Raw genomic sequence first — 17,180 nt, 5'->3', positions numbered from 1 at the left:
TTATTCAAAGAGGAAATAGTGAGATTTCAGAGCCAACATGTACCTGCTAAGGTGAAGGGAACCCAGGTCCAGGGAACCCTGGATATCAAGGGATATAGAGGATTGGATCAGGAAAAAAAAGGAGGCTTATGGTAGATTCAGAGTGCTGAAAACAGCGGAGGCACTAGAGGAGTATAGAAAGTGTAGGGGGTATTTAAAAAAGTAATTAGGAGAGTGAAGAGGGGACATGAAAAAACACTGGCGGGCAAGATAAAGGAAAATCCTAAGGCATCTTATAAGTATATTAAAGGCAACAGGATAACCAGGGAAAGAGTAGGGCTTCTCTTTCCATAAATGCTGCCAGACCTGCTGAGTGGTTCCAGCATTTCTTGTTTTTATTTCAGATTTCCAGCATCCGCAGTATTTTGCTTTTATTAAAGAGTGGGGCCCATTAGGGACCAAAGTGGCAATCTGTGTCTGGAGCCGGAGGACATAGGTGAGGCTTTAAATGACTACTTTTCATCTGCGTTCACTATGGAGAAGGACAATGTAGGTGTAGAGATCATGGATGGAGATTGTGATATACTTGAACAAATTAGCATTGAAAGGGAGGAAATATTAGCGGTTTTAGCGGGCTTAAAAGTGGATAAATCCCCAGGCCCAGATGAGATGTATCCCAGGCTGTTATGTGAGGCAAGGGAGGAGGTAGCAGGGTCTCTGACACAAATTTTCAAATCCTCTCTGGCTATAGGAGAGGTACCAGAGGATTGGAGGACAGCAAATGTGGTACCATTATTCAAGAAGGGTAGCAGGGATAAACCAGGTAATTACAGGCTGGTGAGTCTAACATCAGTGGTTGGGAATCTATTGGAAAAATTTCTGAGGGACAGGATTAATCTCCACTTGGAGAGGTAGGGATTAATCAGGGATAGTCAGCATGGCTTTGTCAGTGGGAGATCGTGTCTAATTAACTTGATTGAATTTTTTGAGGAGGTGACCAGATGTGTAGATGGGGGTAAAGCAGTTGATGTAGTCTACATGGACTTTAGTAAGGCTTTTGATAAGGTCCCGCATGGGAGATTGGTTGAGAAGGTAAGAGCCCATGGGATCCAGGGCAATTTGGCAAATTGGATCCAAAATTGGCTCAGTGGCAGGAGGCAGAGGGTGATGGTCGAAGCCTGTGACCAGTGGTGTACCACAGGGATCGGTGCTGGGACCGTTGCTGTTTGTAGTGTACATTAATGATTTAGATGTGAATATAGGAGGTATGATCAGTGAGTTCGCAGATGACAGGAAAATTGTTGGTGTTGTAAATAGTGAGGAGGAAAGCCTTAGATTAATAGGACGATATAGATGGGCTGGTAAAATGGGCGGAGTAGTGGCAAATGGAATTTAATCCTGAGAAGTGTGAGGTGATGCATTTTGGGGGACTAACAAGGCAAGGGAATATACAATGGATGGTAGGACCCTAGGAAGTAGAGAGGGTCCGAGGGACCTTGGTGTCTTTGTCCATAGATTACTGAAGGCAGCAGCACAGGTAGATAAGGTGGCTCGGAAGGCATATGGGATACTTGCCTTTATTAGTTGAGGCATAGAACATAAGAGCAAGGAGGTTATAATGGAGCTGTATAAAATGCCAGATTGGCCACTGCTGGAGTACTGTGTACAGTTCTAGGCACCACATTATAGGAAGGATGTGATAGCACTGGAGAGGGTGCAGAGGAGATTCACCAGGATGTTGCCTGGGCTGGAGCATTTCAATTATGAAGAGAGACTGAAAAGGCTAGGGTTGTTTTCCTTAGAGCAGAGAAGGCTGAGGGGGATCTGATTGAGGTATACAAAATTATGAGGGGCATTGATAGGTTAGATAGGAAGAAACTTTTTCCCTTAGCGGAGGGGTCAATAAACAGGGGGCATAGATTTCAGGTAAGGGGCAGGAGGTTTAGAGGGGATTTGAGGAAAAAAATTTTCACTCAGAGGGTGGTTGGAATCTGGAACACATTGCCTGAAGGGATAGTAGAGGCAGGAACCCTCACAACATTTAAGAAGTATTTAGATGAGCACTTGAAACACCATAGCATACAAAGCTACGGGCCGAGTGCTGGAAAATGGAATTAGAATAGTTAGGTGCTTGATGGCCAGCACAGACACAGTGGGCTGAAGGGCCTGTTTCTGTGCTGTGTAACTCTATGAACCTCAAAATCTAGGCTTCAATCTTGATAGCTGATCCTGCCCAGAGGACAGTGTGAGACAATTGGCTTCAGCATTACTAGGCAAGGGAGGGGGAATTAACCACGGTGTCCACGCCTGATTGAAAGAAACGAAGAAAGAATTGCATTTATATTACTCCTTTCATGACCTCAGGGTGTCTTAAAACACATTGCAGCCAATGAAATGCTTTTGAAATATAGTCACTGTTGTAATGTAAGAAACGCAGCAGCCAATTTGTATACAAACAGCAATAACGGATAATCTGTTTTTATTATGTTGGTTGAGGGATAAATGTTGGCCAGAATGCCGGGGAGAATTCCCCTGCTCTTTTGAAATAGTGCCATGAATTCCTTGACATCCATGAATAGTTAGGTGCTTGATGGCCGGCACAGAACGATGGGCCGAAGGGCCTGTTTCTGTGCCGTATAACTTTATGACTCTATGACATCCATCTGAGAGGGCAGACGGGGCCTCAGTTTAACATCTGATCTGATTGCTGTCCAGTGACTTCTATTGGAAGTGCATGGCTGGAGAGGTTGAATGGGGGCACAATTAGGCTCAGGGTTGAGTAGCTGTCAAAACTCATGTGTGCAGAATAGCCAACTGAGTGAGGCATAAGAAGCAACTTCTCTCCAGTACGGCGAGGATGATACATCTTATAGACCACAGGTCAGGCACCTAAACATGATGTGTTACTGTGAAAAGAATTTTCGAAAGCCTGTGAAATATGTCTGTATAAATTAGCCCATTAGGCTTGGCACCGGGCTGCCACAGTGTCACAGCAATGCTGCTGCTAAGCTGTGCAGGAACACTGGTACCGTGCAGACCTCGTTCTGTGACAAATAATGCGTGTGCGTGGCTGCGCAAAAAAATTTAAAGGGCCCACGCACAGCAACTAAGTCTTAAAGGGAACATCAAACAGAAAAAGAAGTGTGACATTGCCCCTTTTTTGAGGAGGGCACCACTAATACAATAGTCTAACAGAAAGCTCAAGTAAACCGAAAGAAGCTTAAAGCAAAACTAAATCAGGATATTATTGTTCAAATCAACTCTTGAGTATTTGTCTTGTGGTGCCCAGTTGTTAAAGGCCTCGAACGTGCTGCCAAACACGGCGTAGTCCCTTCCCAGGGCAGGGACATGACCGAGGAAGAGAGGCAGGCAGCCAGTGGGAATCTCCCTGCAGGTCCCACGTTTCCTGTGGGGGAGATGATTGGTGAGGAAAACAGAAATTGTATAATGTTTCTTAAAGAAAAACTGAGATTAGAGTTAAAATGTTTGTAGCAGAGGCGTGTTGCCTGTTTCTTACCAATTTTATTTGTGTAAATACATGGCCTCCACCCCTGTTTATAAACAATATAATTGGTTTTGCATTAGCTGGCTTCTCAGAAGTGGATTTTGCTCAGTTAGCAGAAACAAACACAGTGGGCATGGATAGGAAATGAGGTTTTCAGTTTCCATTCACTTAGCAGAATTAGTTATTTGACCCTTTGAATGCCACTGATGTAATGCACTATTTTACTGAAGTGTGTGGGCTGCCATCTCAGCACCTCTTTATTTCAAGATCTGGGCTGAAACCGAGCTCCCTGTTTGATCTGCTGCCTTATCGCAGCATCCAGCGCAGCGGATAGTCACTGTCTGTGCAAAGTCATTGACCTGTTGCTAACTGACCTGATTTGTTTCCTGGAGGTGGCAGTGAGGGGAAAGCATTTACATTCAAAGTGTCAATTGTCTCTGTGTTGCTCTATGTGGCTGATTCTGGTCTGTACCCTGCTCCTGCACCGTGGCGGTCACCTGAACCATCTTCCACTTTATCTGGAGATCGAAAATGGACTGTGTCCAAAGGGCCACGATGCCTCTAGATAAAGGGGGAGGGAAACAAACCAGTGTCGCCTCGACCTAATGGTCACCTTTGTTCACAGCTGCAGCAAGTTGTGCATAGACCCTCGGTGCACAAATGCCAAGTGCCACTACATGCTGAGTTTCTGTATTTCCCCAGTTGTGCGAAGGATTGGACTGGCTACATTGTCATGGAACCCTCCATTCAGTCGGACCTGCCGTACCACGGGTCCCTCGTGGAAAAGCTTGTACAGAAAAACATGTTTGATCACACAGGTCTATCAGGCAGTGATCCACACATAACATCCTTGAGGCCCTGCGGGAAATGGAGATGGTTAATCCTGTCTGATGGATCCCCGAGCAAATTGCCAGATTTGGCAGAATGCCTTATTGTCAGAACTTTCAAACAAGCACCAAGATGTAGCGTGGCTGGCGGTGAGAAGGGCCCTCCCTGTCAGATCCTTCCTGCACGCCTGGAGTTTCACTGCCTCCGCACGCTGGCTATGAGGCTGCTGTGGTGGGGCAGAGATCATCGTCGTTCACTTCCTCTGGAATGTGCCTTCATAAAGCAGGTCTGGAAAAAGATGCAATGGTTTGTGTCGAGGTTCATCCTGAGCAGCTCTGTAACGCAGAACTCTGTGCTCTACGGACTGTTCCCAGGGATGCACGGCAAGATAAACATCAACTGCTGCTAGCGGACCATCAACCCACTTTGGTCTGCCTGAAACTTGCTGATCTTCCAGTGCAGAAAACCTGTTCACAACCGGGTATTGCAGACTGGCGCATTCCAAGGTCCAGGACTATGTGCTGAAGGATGCACTAAAGCTTGGGGCAGCTACTGCAAAGGCTCAATGGGGAAAGGCATCTTTGTAAGGCTCTCCTGCCATAGTATACCAAGGGACTGGAACCCCTGTAAAACCTCCCGGGCTGTATGCACCATCGAATGTTTGACATGAAATGTAAATGTACATTGTAAATATAACCTGTAATGACAAGTGTAGTGAGGCACCTCATGTACTGTATTGAAAGAAACTGATGTGTATTGCACTTTATGTAATGTCAAATTTGAACTGGTATGTAATGTATTTTTACAAATTTTATGAATAAAGTCTATTTTTTGAGAAAAGATGTTTTCAATCAAATCATCTGGTGTCCAAAAAAGAAAAGCAGCTTCACAGGCTAATGGATGTCTCAGCTGATTCCGCCAATGAAAAAGGGTGAAGATGAACTGATAGGCTTTGAAGGTGTTTTTCTCCTCCCTTCCTCACCTGAAGTTGCTGACTGGTGCTGCAGTTTGATTCCATGGGCCCCTTATGCCCGCTGGCACCTTACCCATTCTTCACGCGCATGACTAGATAGAATTCCACCATGAGACAACACCCTGGCTGAACCCAGTCCTGTCTTTATGTAACATCTGCTGGGATCAGGAGTGGGAAACAGGTTCATTTTGTTTTGCCCTCCTTGGTCCAGGCTAATTATAGATCCTCTACTGCCACTGTGGCTGCCAGGTGACTCAGCACATACTAGAGATCTGGGCAGTATGACTCAATACCACATTTACAATTGAATCATCAAGGCAACTAGTGTATTAATATTTTATGAGATTACGGAGAACTGCAAGTGATAAATTAATGTTCACTTATACTGTCACTGAAGTAATTTTCTGAAGTTTCATTGTGATAATTGGGTTTTGTTAAATACCTGTAATTGTGTCTAATTTGAAAGAAACTTGTCGTACAGCAGGTAGTTCCACTCCCCTCCTCCACCTCCCCCCCCCACCCCCCCACCCCAGCCCCTTTTTGATATCTGGCATAATGGACTGACCCCCATGTTAGGTGATATTTCAGCAATCCCAGGGTTAAGTGACACTGGCTGGATTTGATTCATTGATAAAAATGGATCTGTGTAGAGGAGCATTGTTGGAATGGACCCTTGTGGAGTGCTGAAGCTGGCTGGTTTCCTTGGCTGTTGCACTAACTCATTCCTTCCCACTGGTTTGTGTGGAATTCTCACTCGCATCTTAGGGCCTTTTGTACCCAATGATGTCATGCCATGGGTACATCTGCAAATAAGATTTCACAGCTTCATAAAAGTAATTTGGTTAGAAAATACAGGATAGGTTGAGTAAAAGGGAACAGCTCCCATCCACTGGCTGCATGTAGCCCTGTGCCCTTTTCTCCCCCACATGCACCACAAGAAACCGAGAAGTTACTATTTCAGAGTATGACATGCTGTGTTGCTGATTGATCTAAGTTGTGTATACTTCCTAAACAAACTGTTTTCTTTCCTGCTCATCTTTGGGCTACAGTTCCACAGGCTCCAGCAGCCTGCTGATACTTCACCCAGCTGATTCATTGAGTGTGCCCTGGTCAGACCACACCTGGAGTACTGCAAGCAGTTCTGGGCACCACACCTTCGGAAGGATATATTGGCCTTGGATAGAGTGCAGTGTAGATTTACCAAAACAATGCCTCCAATGGTTAATTTAGGAGGAGAGATTACACAAACTAGAGTATATTCACTGGGATTTAGAAGGTTAAGAGGTGAAGTTTTCAAGACATAAAGTGGAATAAATAGGGTAGAGAGAGAGAAACCACTTCTACTGGCTGGGGAGTCTAGGACTGTGGGGGCAGAGTCTAAAAATTAGAGCCAGACCTTTCAGGAGTGAAATTAAGAAACAATTCTACACACAAACAGTGGTAGAGGTTTGGAATTCTCTTCCACAAATGGAAAGTGACACTAGGTCAATTGTTAACTTTAAATCTGAGATTGAAACATTTTTGTTAACCAAAAGTATTAAAGGATATGCAGAAAAGGCAGGTATATGTAGTTAGGTCGCAGATCTGCCATGATCTCATTGAATGACTGAACAGTCTTGAGGGGCTAAATGGTCTCTTCTTCTTCCTATGTACGCATTGAGAATCGTTAGGCTATTCAGCCTGATCCTGGTCTCATGCAATGTCCACATGCAAGGTTGCATCAGTGGATAATGATCAGGAGCAATAACTCTGCCTGATTTATCAGGCACACTAATCCACTTCAGAGTGCAATAAGACTCAAAAATGCATACAAGAGTTACGCATAGGCCAGTCTAGGTTTTTACAACAATCTGGTAGAGTTCATGAGCCTTTTTTCTGCTGCTAGCCCACAAATGACCAGATTTGATTTGAATTCAGTTTCCCAGTTTGTCCTGGTGAAAATTGATCATCACGCTACCTGAGCCCAGGAGCCCTAAGACTGATTGTAACCACAGAGACAGGCGATTCTGTGCAGACTAGAGATCGAGCCCGGGGCCTTCTGCTCCATATGTTTGTGTGACACCAGGTGGTACTCTTGTCCATTATTCTATTGGAAGTGAGTATGTGTCTGCTGCACATATCCTTCACAGCTCGCACATTAAACATATATGATGCATGCACCAGCATCATTACTGGGACATTACATATGACCGACTGACTGCAGTATATTTTTGTTGCGTTTCCAAGAGAAATTTGAGAGCCACAACTGGGGCACTTTGATCCTTTCAATTTAATGAGGGATACATTTTCCAACCTCGTTGCTTAGCAGTTGGAAAAGCTGCAGCAAAGCGCGTGTGAGTGAAGATGCTGCATGTTAAATATTTATGTTAAGCATTTAACTGTATGTGTGTGTGTGTGTTTGCCATATAGTCAGATAACCCAGGCTGCTCCACTTACTCGAGCTGTGATTATACATTTTAATTGGGTGATTAGTTAATGATCAGCTCAGGCCAGTAGCCACAGTTGACAATTTATTTCAAAGTTGAAAAATATATTTTCTCTCTCCAAGCAATTAACATAACATTCCGTCTGAGAGACAGACAAAGACCCTCTCATTGCGAAAACATTTAGGTCAGTAGTTTTAACAATGTTCGTTAAGCTAAGTGGCAATTAGTGGCCAGAGTTGCCAAACAGTAATCATCTATAAATGCTTGTGCACAGCTGCCTATCTCACTCAAGTGGTCACCTGTTCTTCATGCGAGTGCACAGTGACATCACAGAATTCAACTGTGGAGCACATCACAACCAGGCAAATCCTGTCTTTAACCAATGTCCACATAGGTGCACTTTCCAGCGTCACTGGACAGCAACCGTGACTTTATTTTCTCTTCCTAGCCCGGAGCATCAAATCCAGTTATGTCAGTTCAATTGCTCCCGAGATCAGCTTATTTAGTACAGCCTTGGAACTGAACCTGGAACTGCATGGCTCTACATTCTGCATTTTACCTGCTGTCATAAGGGAGCTTTGATCATTTTTTATATATAGTAATCCAACATCATAGCTGTAAGACAACTTCAAAAAAAATCACTGCTGCTCTAAATCTAATGCTTTTCCTTCCTAATGTTGCTTCTTCAAACGTCTGTCATCCAGCTACTTGCCTCAGAAGATGCTAATCGATAACAGAGCTGTATGTCATGATGCAAAATTTTGTTTGTTCTTAGTATGTCATAAGGCAAGCAAGGCTGCCTATCCCTAGTGGCCCCAAGAAGGTGTTGGTAGTGGGCCACCTTCTTTCGTAAATGTTTTTTATAACTGAGTAGTTTGCTTGGCCACTTTCAAAGACTTGAGAAGTCAACCACGTAGAGTGGGCTGGAGTCAAGTAGCCAGACCACTTTAGATTTATCTATATATATATATATATATATATATGTATATAAAAGGATGTTTTTATCAGGAATCGTTGATGTGAGTCTTGGTGCATCAAGTCCTTTCTACAGCAATCTGTTCTCCACTGTATCCCTGTAAGAGATGCATTTTTCATTGTATTTATTTCTGGTGTAAGACATCTAGCTCACTTGCAGCTGAAAATCTCCTAGCTACGATTTTCCCTATTTTGAACACTCTGGTTAGAATGAATGGCTGCAAGTGTTGGCTTAAATTAATTAAAATTAGAGCGTCTGTCTGGGTTGTGGTAGTGAGCTTCCGCTTTTAGTTTAGCTATGCCGTTGTGGTTTTAACTGATGTATTCTTGCATCTGCCATTGGCATTTAGTGGACACACAAACAGAACTGGTTGCTAGCTACCACACTACAAGAATATACCGCTTACTAACATAATTAGAAATATGAGGAGAAATTTAGGGTGTGACTGCTGAGATAGCTACAAGCTGTAGTCGCTGGGGTCACTAGATGTAGGCGAGATACACTGATCACGCAAGGCTGCATTTTTCTCGGTGCTTAATATATTTAAATTATTTCCTGATACTTCAGTAGCTTGGCATATGAACAATTCTACAGAGATTTCTACTTTGTCATCCTTCATGTTTTTAAAACAACACTTCTTCTGATTGCCTCTAACATTCTCCCATTTCCCCCACTTTCCATTTTCCTCACTCCTCCTGAAGGTGCTGATACTAAAGGCCTGCTCGAGTATAAAATTGAAACCCAACCCGGGCCGGGCCGGGCCCGACCCGACCAGAGCCAACCCACCCCAGGCCCGAGTCCTTTAATTCTTTTTCGTGCCCAGCCCGACCCGACCCGAATATCTTTCATCCGTTCCGGCAGCAGGCTATTCCTGCAACTGGAGTCGTGGGGAATCATGGGTAAGCCTGATCCCATGACTTCCCAAAAGCAACACTGTCCAGCCTTACCCGACCCGAGCCGGAATGCTGTACTTGGAATAAAGACTAGACCCGAACCCGACACGTAGTCGGGTCTAGTCGGTTTCGGGTCGGGGAGCCAGGCTTTAGCTGATACATCCAGGGCTGAAATTTCAAGGACATAGACAACTCAGATCGTCATGTGTAAGACTAGAGGACTTTGTTGACAGGTTTGGAAGGTACCAGCCAACATCTGTGCACAGATTTTTCCAGAAAGATTCACTTGAAAGTAACTACCACAGCTTGAATTTATATAGCGCCTTTAACATAGTAAAACAAGGCATCACTGAAGTATTAAGAGATAAAATTTAACAATGAGCACAGAAGCAGATATTAGGGCAGGTGACCAAAAGCTTGGTCACAAAGGGGGGTTTTAAGGAGAAGGAAGTGAGAAAGGCAAAGAAGTCTCGGGAAGAAATTTAAAAGTTTAGGGTCTAGGTAGCTGAAGGCATGGCCGCCAATGGTGGAGTAATGAAAATCGGGGTTGTGCAAGATGCCAGAATTAGAGGCAATCAGGAGCTGAAACCCGAGCTAACTTTGTTTCTATGTAGTCCAGGAAGCTGAGGCCTGTGCATCATCGTGGCCCCGAATGACATCGTGAGCTTAAGATCAAACATGGGGTCTACTGGCCTGTATGGTACATTACTACTATACCACTTTCATTGACCCATGAAACCATCAGTGGAATTGAGGCCTATACTCTCTAAGGCTGTCAGTTTTAGGGTTTTCGATGTGAGGTAGGCCCTTGTGTTTAGTGTTACCAGTCTGTCCCGAAACAGACTTTACATTCCCTACAATGCAGAGAGTATATTTTTCTGTCCAATATTTAACCAAATGATTGTGTAGTCTGGAGATAATAACATATTCCATAGAGCGACAACTGAAATTGGGCATGTAAATTCTCCTCTTTTCACAGAACTTGGACTGAACAAGCACTTTTCTCAGATAAAGGACAGCTTCAGGCTATCAACTGATTAGTGTATGTAAGATACATTAATTAACAGTATTAAATTCTCACACTAAGAACACTCTATTTTCCTATGCTCTTTGGCTATTTGAAAAAAATAATTAAGGGGCAACTTACTATCTCCAAGTAATGTGAAGCCACCTTCTCTGGTCAAAGGAAAGGTGGTTCTGATTTTTATAATACAGACTGTCATTTTGCAGCCAGCCGACATTCACTGAACACTCTGTCATGGAGAGAATTTGAGAGACACTCTCCCTTAGAACGGTTTGCAAACAGCATAATTTTCATGATGTTTCCGCTCATAGGAGAGTCCAAAACTAGGGGTTATCAATATAAGATAGTCACTGATAAATCCAACAAAGTATTCAGGAGAAACTTCTTTATCCACACAGTGGTTAGAATATGGAACTTGCTACCACTTGGAGTAGTTGAGGCGAATAGCATTTAAGGAAAAACCAGATAAACACATGAGGGAGAAAGGAATAAGAGGATATGCTGATAGTATTAGATGAAGATGGATGGGAAGAGGCTCATGTGGAGCATAAAAACCAGTACAGACCAGTTGGGCTGAATGGCCTGTGTCTGTGCCTTAAATTCTATGTAATATGATTTAAATCATCTGGATTAGATATTTTGCCAGTATTGACTGACAGGAAATGACCTTTATTGATGGCCTAAGACACTTAGCAATTTTCTGGGGATGCTTTAGGCCCCAGAAGCTTTGAGTTGTCACAAATCCTTAAGTTTGTTTATCTGCAAAGCACCTCAGGGTTTTCTTCACATTCAAGAAATTTCCTCTGCATTCATTAGAACATTTATTAGCACGTATTGGTGACATCTAGTTTCAGACTTTCCCAAATTGAAACATCATGAAAGGTATGTTTGCACGCAGTTCTAAGGGAGAGTGCCTCTCATCTTCTCTCTGTCACAGTCTGTTCAGTGAATTTGCCAACTGTGTTATAAAAATCAGAACAGCTTTGCTTTGAAAAGTTAAGCCAGAGAAGGTGGGCTCATGTTGTTTTGGTTGTCAGATGAAAAATGTACCAGTAAATTAAGTAATGAGAGATGTGCGTATTTGTACAGGAACACTCAGAAATAAGGGTCTGGTGAAAAGACTGAACTTATGCTATTCTTGCTTCCGACTCTGCAGTGGGTTAGAGTAAAATCTGTTAAAAGGAGAAGGTTGCCTTTCAAATTTACATTCTGGTAGGAATGAGTGACCAACTGAACGTTGACCCTGGAAAGACCTGGACTGGACTGGCTTGAGTTCACAAGATGATATGGATGAGAAAGGCCAATCAACCCATGGTCATCCATCCAGAAGCAGCCAACAGTCACTCTCTTCCTCATCCAACACTCTGAACTAAAGCATCAAACAGTTCATAAATGATTCCATGGTTTATGCCCCCGTTTACTTTACCTGGAAGGCCATTCCTTGTGTATATTACTTACTGTGCATTGATCAAACCTAAAAGTTGCCTGTTGAATCTGTGTGTCTCATCCGACTGTTGCAATGTAATTTGAAGTGGTGCTGCCAGTTATTGTTTCCTACAACTCAGTAAAGTTGCCTCTCAGTTGTCTTCTTTTGAAGCTGCAATTGTCTAGGTCTTGCAAGACTTCCTTATAACTGAACCAGTTGATGCTCAGTGAGGCCTCAGCTGGAATATTGTGTTTAATTCTGGGCACCACCCTTTAGAAATAATGGTGAGGTCTTGGAGAAGGCGCAGAAGAAATTTACTTGAATGGGACCAGGGAATAAGGGACTTCAGTTATGTGGAGAAACTGTGGTTGTTCTCCTTAGAGCAGGGAAGGCTAAGGGGATGGTTCAGTCATGGATGGTTTTGGTGGAGTAAATAAGGAGAAACGGTTTGTAGTGGCAAAAGGATTGGTTACCAGGGAACACTGATTTAAGGTGATTGGCAAAAGAACAGAGGCAACAGAGGACTAATTTCTTTTACACAGCAAGTTGTTGTGATCTGGAAGGCACTAACTGAAAGGGTGGTGGAAGGTAATTCAATAGTAACTTTTAAAAGGAAACCGGATAAATACTTGAAGGGAAAAAACTTTACAGGGCTATGGGAAGGAGCAGAGCAGTGGGATTAGTTGGAGAACCCAAGAACTGGCACAGGCATCATGGGTCAAATGGTCTCCCTCTGTGCCTCAACAACAACAATAACTTATATTTATATAGCACCTTTCACATAATAAAACATCCCAATACGCTTTACAGGAGCATTATAAAACAAAATATGACACTGAACCACACAAGGAGATATTGGGTTACAGGACCAAAATCTTGATCAAAGAGGTAGGTTTTAAGGAGTGTTGTAAAGGAGGAAAGTGAGGAAGCGAGACAGAGTGGTGTTGGGAGGGTATTCCAGTGCTTGAGGCCTAGGCAACTGAAGGCGAGGCCACCAACGGTGGAGTAATTAAAATCAGGGATGCAGAGGAGGCCAGAATTAGAGGAGCACAGATATCCTGGAGGGTTGTGGGGCTGGAGGAGATTACAGAGATAGGGAGGGGCGAGGCCATGAAGGGATTTGAAAACAAGGATGAGCAGTTTTAAATCAAGACGTTGCTTGACCGGGGTCCAATGAAGGTCAGCAAGCACAGGAGTGATAGGGAATGGGACTTGTGCGCGTTAAGACATGGCCAACAGATATGTGCCAACTATTTTTTTTAAATAAGGAAAGTTAGTCTAAAAGCAGATCTGTGTTCTCTGAGTAATTGTCGTTTTTTTATTGCAGTGAGCCTCTTACTGAAAAAGAATGTGAATCCAGATCTGTGCAATGAAGATGGACTCACTGCATTACATCAGGTATGGAGCAGTCTTCTGATTCAATTTTACTCCTGGAAATATCTCATGCAGTCCAGTTGTAGAACAGAGCACTTTAGCAATGCCCTGTTGGATGCACTCTCCATGAGGGATAGGTATATAAACACTTTTACTCATTGGTAACAGTCACTCACTCACAAAGCTTTAATCATCATAAAAGCCAAGTCAGTCCTCACTCCCAGTCTGCTCTAAGTTAGCTGTTCTCGACCAAGCTGATGATTAGTCCTACAGAAAGCTACCACTTTTATGACATTTTGCGTCCATGCATATGCATTTCCAGCATGATTGACTGCATACTAATGAGGAGCAGTCAGCTGTAGTGTCTCTGCTGACATCCTGATTGACATCGGCGAACCAGCATGGACCAGTGTTTGAATCTCGGACCATTGTGCCTTGAGTGGTTCATTTACGCACTGCCTATACCAACTGAGATATCAGGGCAGCTGCTTTATTTAAATAACAAGGCAAATCTAATATTTATGTTTATGTTGGCATAATAGTTTGATAAATGCTGTTGTTAAGATCTGGCATTCATAATTTCTATAGCACTGTTCATGACCTCAGGACGTCCCAAAGCGCTTTGCTTTATAGCTAATGAAGTACTTCTGAAATAAAAACAAGAAATGCTGGAACCACTCAGCAGGTCTGGCAGCATCTGTGGAAAGAGAAGCAGAGTTAACGTTTCGGGTCAGTGACCCTTCTTCGGAACTGACAAATATTAGAAATGTCACAGGTTATAAGCAAGTGAGGTGCGGGTGGGGCAAGAGATAACAAAGGAGAAGGTATAGATTGGACAAGACCACATAGCTGACCAAAAGGTCATGGAGCAAAGGCAAACATTATGTTAATGGTGTGTTAAAGACAAAGCATTAGTACAGATAAGGTGTTAATGGACTGAATATTGAACAGCAGGAAGTGCAAACATGAAAAAAACAGTGGGTAAGCAAACTGAACAAACTAAGATGAAATGAAATAAATGCAAAAAAAAAGGCTTCAAAAAATGTAAGAAAGAAAAAATAACTAAAAATGAAAGTAAAATGGGGGGCTGTCATACTCTGAAATTATTGAACTCAATGTTCACTCTGAAATTATTGAACTCAAAGTACTTCTGAAGTTTAGTAATGTAGAAAACATGACAGACACAGCAAGATTCCACTAATAGCAATGAAATAAATGACCAGTTTTTTGTTTTGAGGTGTTGGTTGAGGGTTAAATGCTCACCAGGGAGAATTTCCCTGCTCGTCTTCAAAATAGTGTCATGGAATCTTTTACAACTACCTGAACGAGCAGATGTTTGTTTAATGTGTCATCCGAGAGATAGCACCTCCGACACTGCAGAACTCCCTCAGTGCTGCATTGGAGCGTCAGCCTGGATTATGTGCTCAAGTCTTGGGAGTGAGACTTGAACCTGTGACCTTCTGATACCCACTGAGACCCAGCTGACACCTAAGCTGTGAGCTGGGTTGCTCTGGGGCTGCGGTGCTTTTGAGAGCCGAGTGCAGGAAGGTGGGTTAATTCCGTAATACAAAAACGTTGTACAGCACCAAACATTGACTGGATGATTAAGGAGTTACTGCTACTCTGATCATGAGTGCACGCCTGTGCCATGTATTGATTTGTGCTGTGGTACGATGTAAGTTTGCACCAGTAGCTGATACAATTCAACTGTGCACGATGAATACCCATTGTGAGCTGTGCGTTCAAAGGAGTAGACGTGGGGGGAATCAAAAATATCCTCCCAGGAGGGAATAAAATCACCAAGATGACTCTTCCCCTCCCCCTTCCTGACTCTTCAGGAATTGACAGCTTTACAGATGCCTTGGAAGAAGAGTGGGAAACTGACTGCCTTTGATGCTTCCCTGTCCAGTGTGCATGATGGTCAGTCGTTGAAATCCAGTCCATGCTGCCAATGATTATCTCCATGGAGATCTCTGTGCTTCTTCATTTCTGGCCTCTTTGCGTATCTGTGGTTTTAATCACTTCACCATTGCTGTCAGTGCCTTCAGCTGCCTATAGATTCCCTCTCTAAACCTCCTTTCTCTCTACCTCTCTCTCCTCCTTTAACGCACTACTTTGAACTTAACTCTTTATTCAAGGTTCTGTCCTAATATCTCCTTGTACAGCTCGGTGTCAAACTTTGTTTGATTACACTCCTGTAAAGTGCCTTGGAACGTTTTACGATGTTAGAGACGCTATGTGAGTGTTGTCTGTCTGAAGAGAGCAGACCACGTAAACCGATTAAAAAGTATTTGCTTCCATGAAAATCTTGCAGGAATGCTGCCTTATTCTGAAGTGCAACATCTTAGAGCTCTGAAAAGAAGAGCTTTCATTATTTACTGATCAACTGGCATTCTATGGGACAAAGTGCACAGTGGTTTATGATTATTAATAACAACTGAAAGTGTCAATATTACGTTAGTTCCAGGAAACCAATTAACGTAAAGGGGTTACACTGTTCAAAATCTTCCTTCATTCACCTAGCATTACATCTCTGCCTCCGTGGTCATCAGCCACTCAGCATCCTCAAATCAGATGGTTACCGAGTGACGCCTCTGATGCAGTGTAATCAATCACCAGGCCATTGAGGTAGAAAGTTTATGCTAATAGGATGGTAGATGAAGAAGGGTGGGAGGAGGCTCTTGTGCAGTTTAAACGCTGGTATGGACCAGTTGGGCCAAATGGCCTGTATCTGTGGTGTACACTCGATATAACTCGATGACAAGGTATATCTGACAGCAACACTCCCTCCAATTATTTTCTGTTTCTTTGATCAGGAAGAATTCCTCCTGCTTAGTTGAGATCAGTAAGTTGTGCAAATCAGTGGTACAGATCCACATCCCCAGTGCTCTGTAACACAGGGCTTTGGAGCTCTAGCGCCCTGCAGCAGCCCTGCTGAATCATGGTGCCTCTTTAAAAGGGAAAAGAATTGAAAGAAAACCAGGAAATACTAGAATGGTCTTAAAATAGCAGCAAAGATGAAAGCTTTTCCCTTGCAGCTTGATCTTTTATTAGCCAATCTCTTCCTTTTTGATGTACGCCGTTCAGCTTGTCAGATGAACCATTGCTAAATCTAGCAGATGTGCCTGGCTGTAACTTACAGAGCACATAGAGCTGTCCTCACAACAAAAGCAGCCCCATTCGCTGTACTGGCACAAGTCATAACCAGGCAGTTGGGATAGTTTCCAAGGTCAAAGGTAAAAAAATGGATGTCCGGAAGAAAGCAGAGCATGTAACTTTATATGACTTTAATATGAAAAATAGTCTGAACTTTTGATTACCTCATCATTCTCAGAGGCCACCTATGAAGCAATATGTCTCTTCTAATACCGTAGTTGATCCAGCCACAGCCCAGGCTATGCTCAAACACCTTTAACTTGTTCTTTTATTTTTAGGAATATAGGATAGGAGTAGGCCATTCAGCCCTTCGAGCCTGTTCAGTCATTCAGTTAGATCCTGGTAGATCTGTATTTCAACTCCATTTATCCACCTTAGTTCCATACTCCTTAATACTTTGTATTTGTGTAAGTGGTTATGGAGATTTTAAATGCATCCCAGCTTTTTTTCCCCCTACTAATGTCCCTTGAGAATATCCCTACTTCTCCATCTGCTACCACTTGGATGTTTTGTGATTTCATTCTTTTCTTAATCAACACCCATCATAGTGAAATCTTGATTATCTGCAAGAGTATTTGTGAGTTAGTTTACAGAAAGCCAGCTAAACTGCGATTGAGTGT

At 43.1% G+C, this 17,180-nt stretch overlaps 1 protein-coding gene across 3 annotated transcripts in view; it reads left to right on the top strand.

The window, feature by feature from the left end:
- The window catches only part of LOC137378284 (protein phosphatase 1 regulatory inhibitor subunit 16B-like), a 149,001-nt gene that overhangs the window by 69,324 nt on the left and 62,497 nt on the right, over window positions 1–17,180 (top strand). For all 3 annotated transcript variants that reach the window (XM_068048525.1, XM_068048526.1, XM_068048527.1), the window contains exon 3: window positions 13,358–13,428. In XM_068048525.1, the coding sequence (XP_067904626.1) occupies window positions 13,358–13,428 (71 nt within the window). The remainder of the gene's footprint in view (window positions 1–13,357; window positions 13,429–17,180) is intronic.

The sequence above is a fragment of the Heterodontus francisci genome, chromosome 16 (genome assembly GCF_036365525.1).
Source record: "Heterodontus francisci isolate sHetFra1 chromosome 16, sHetFra1.hap1, whole genome shotgun sequence".
NCBI lineage: Eukaryota > Metazoa > Chordata > Chondrichthyes > Heterodontiformes > Heterodontidae > Heterodontus > Heterodontus francisci.
Note: the sequence above shows the minus strand (reverse complement) of the source record. Positions and strands in the feature narration are given on the sequence as shown.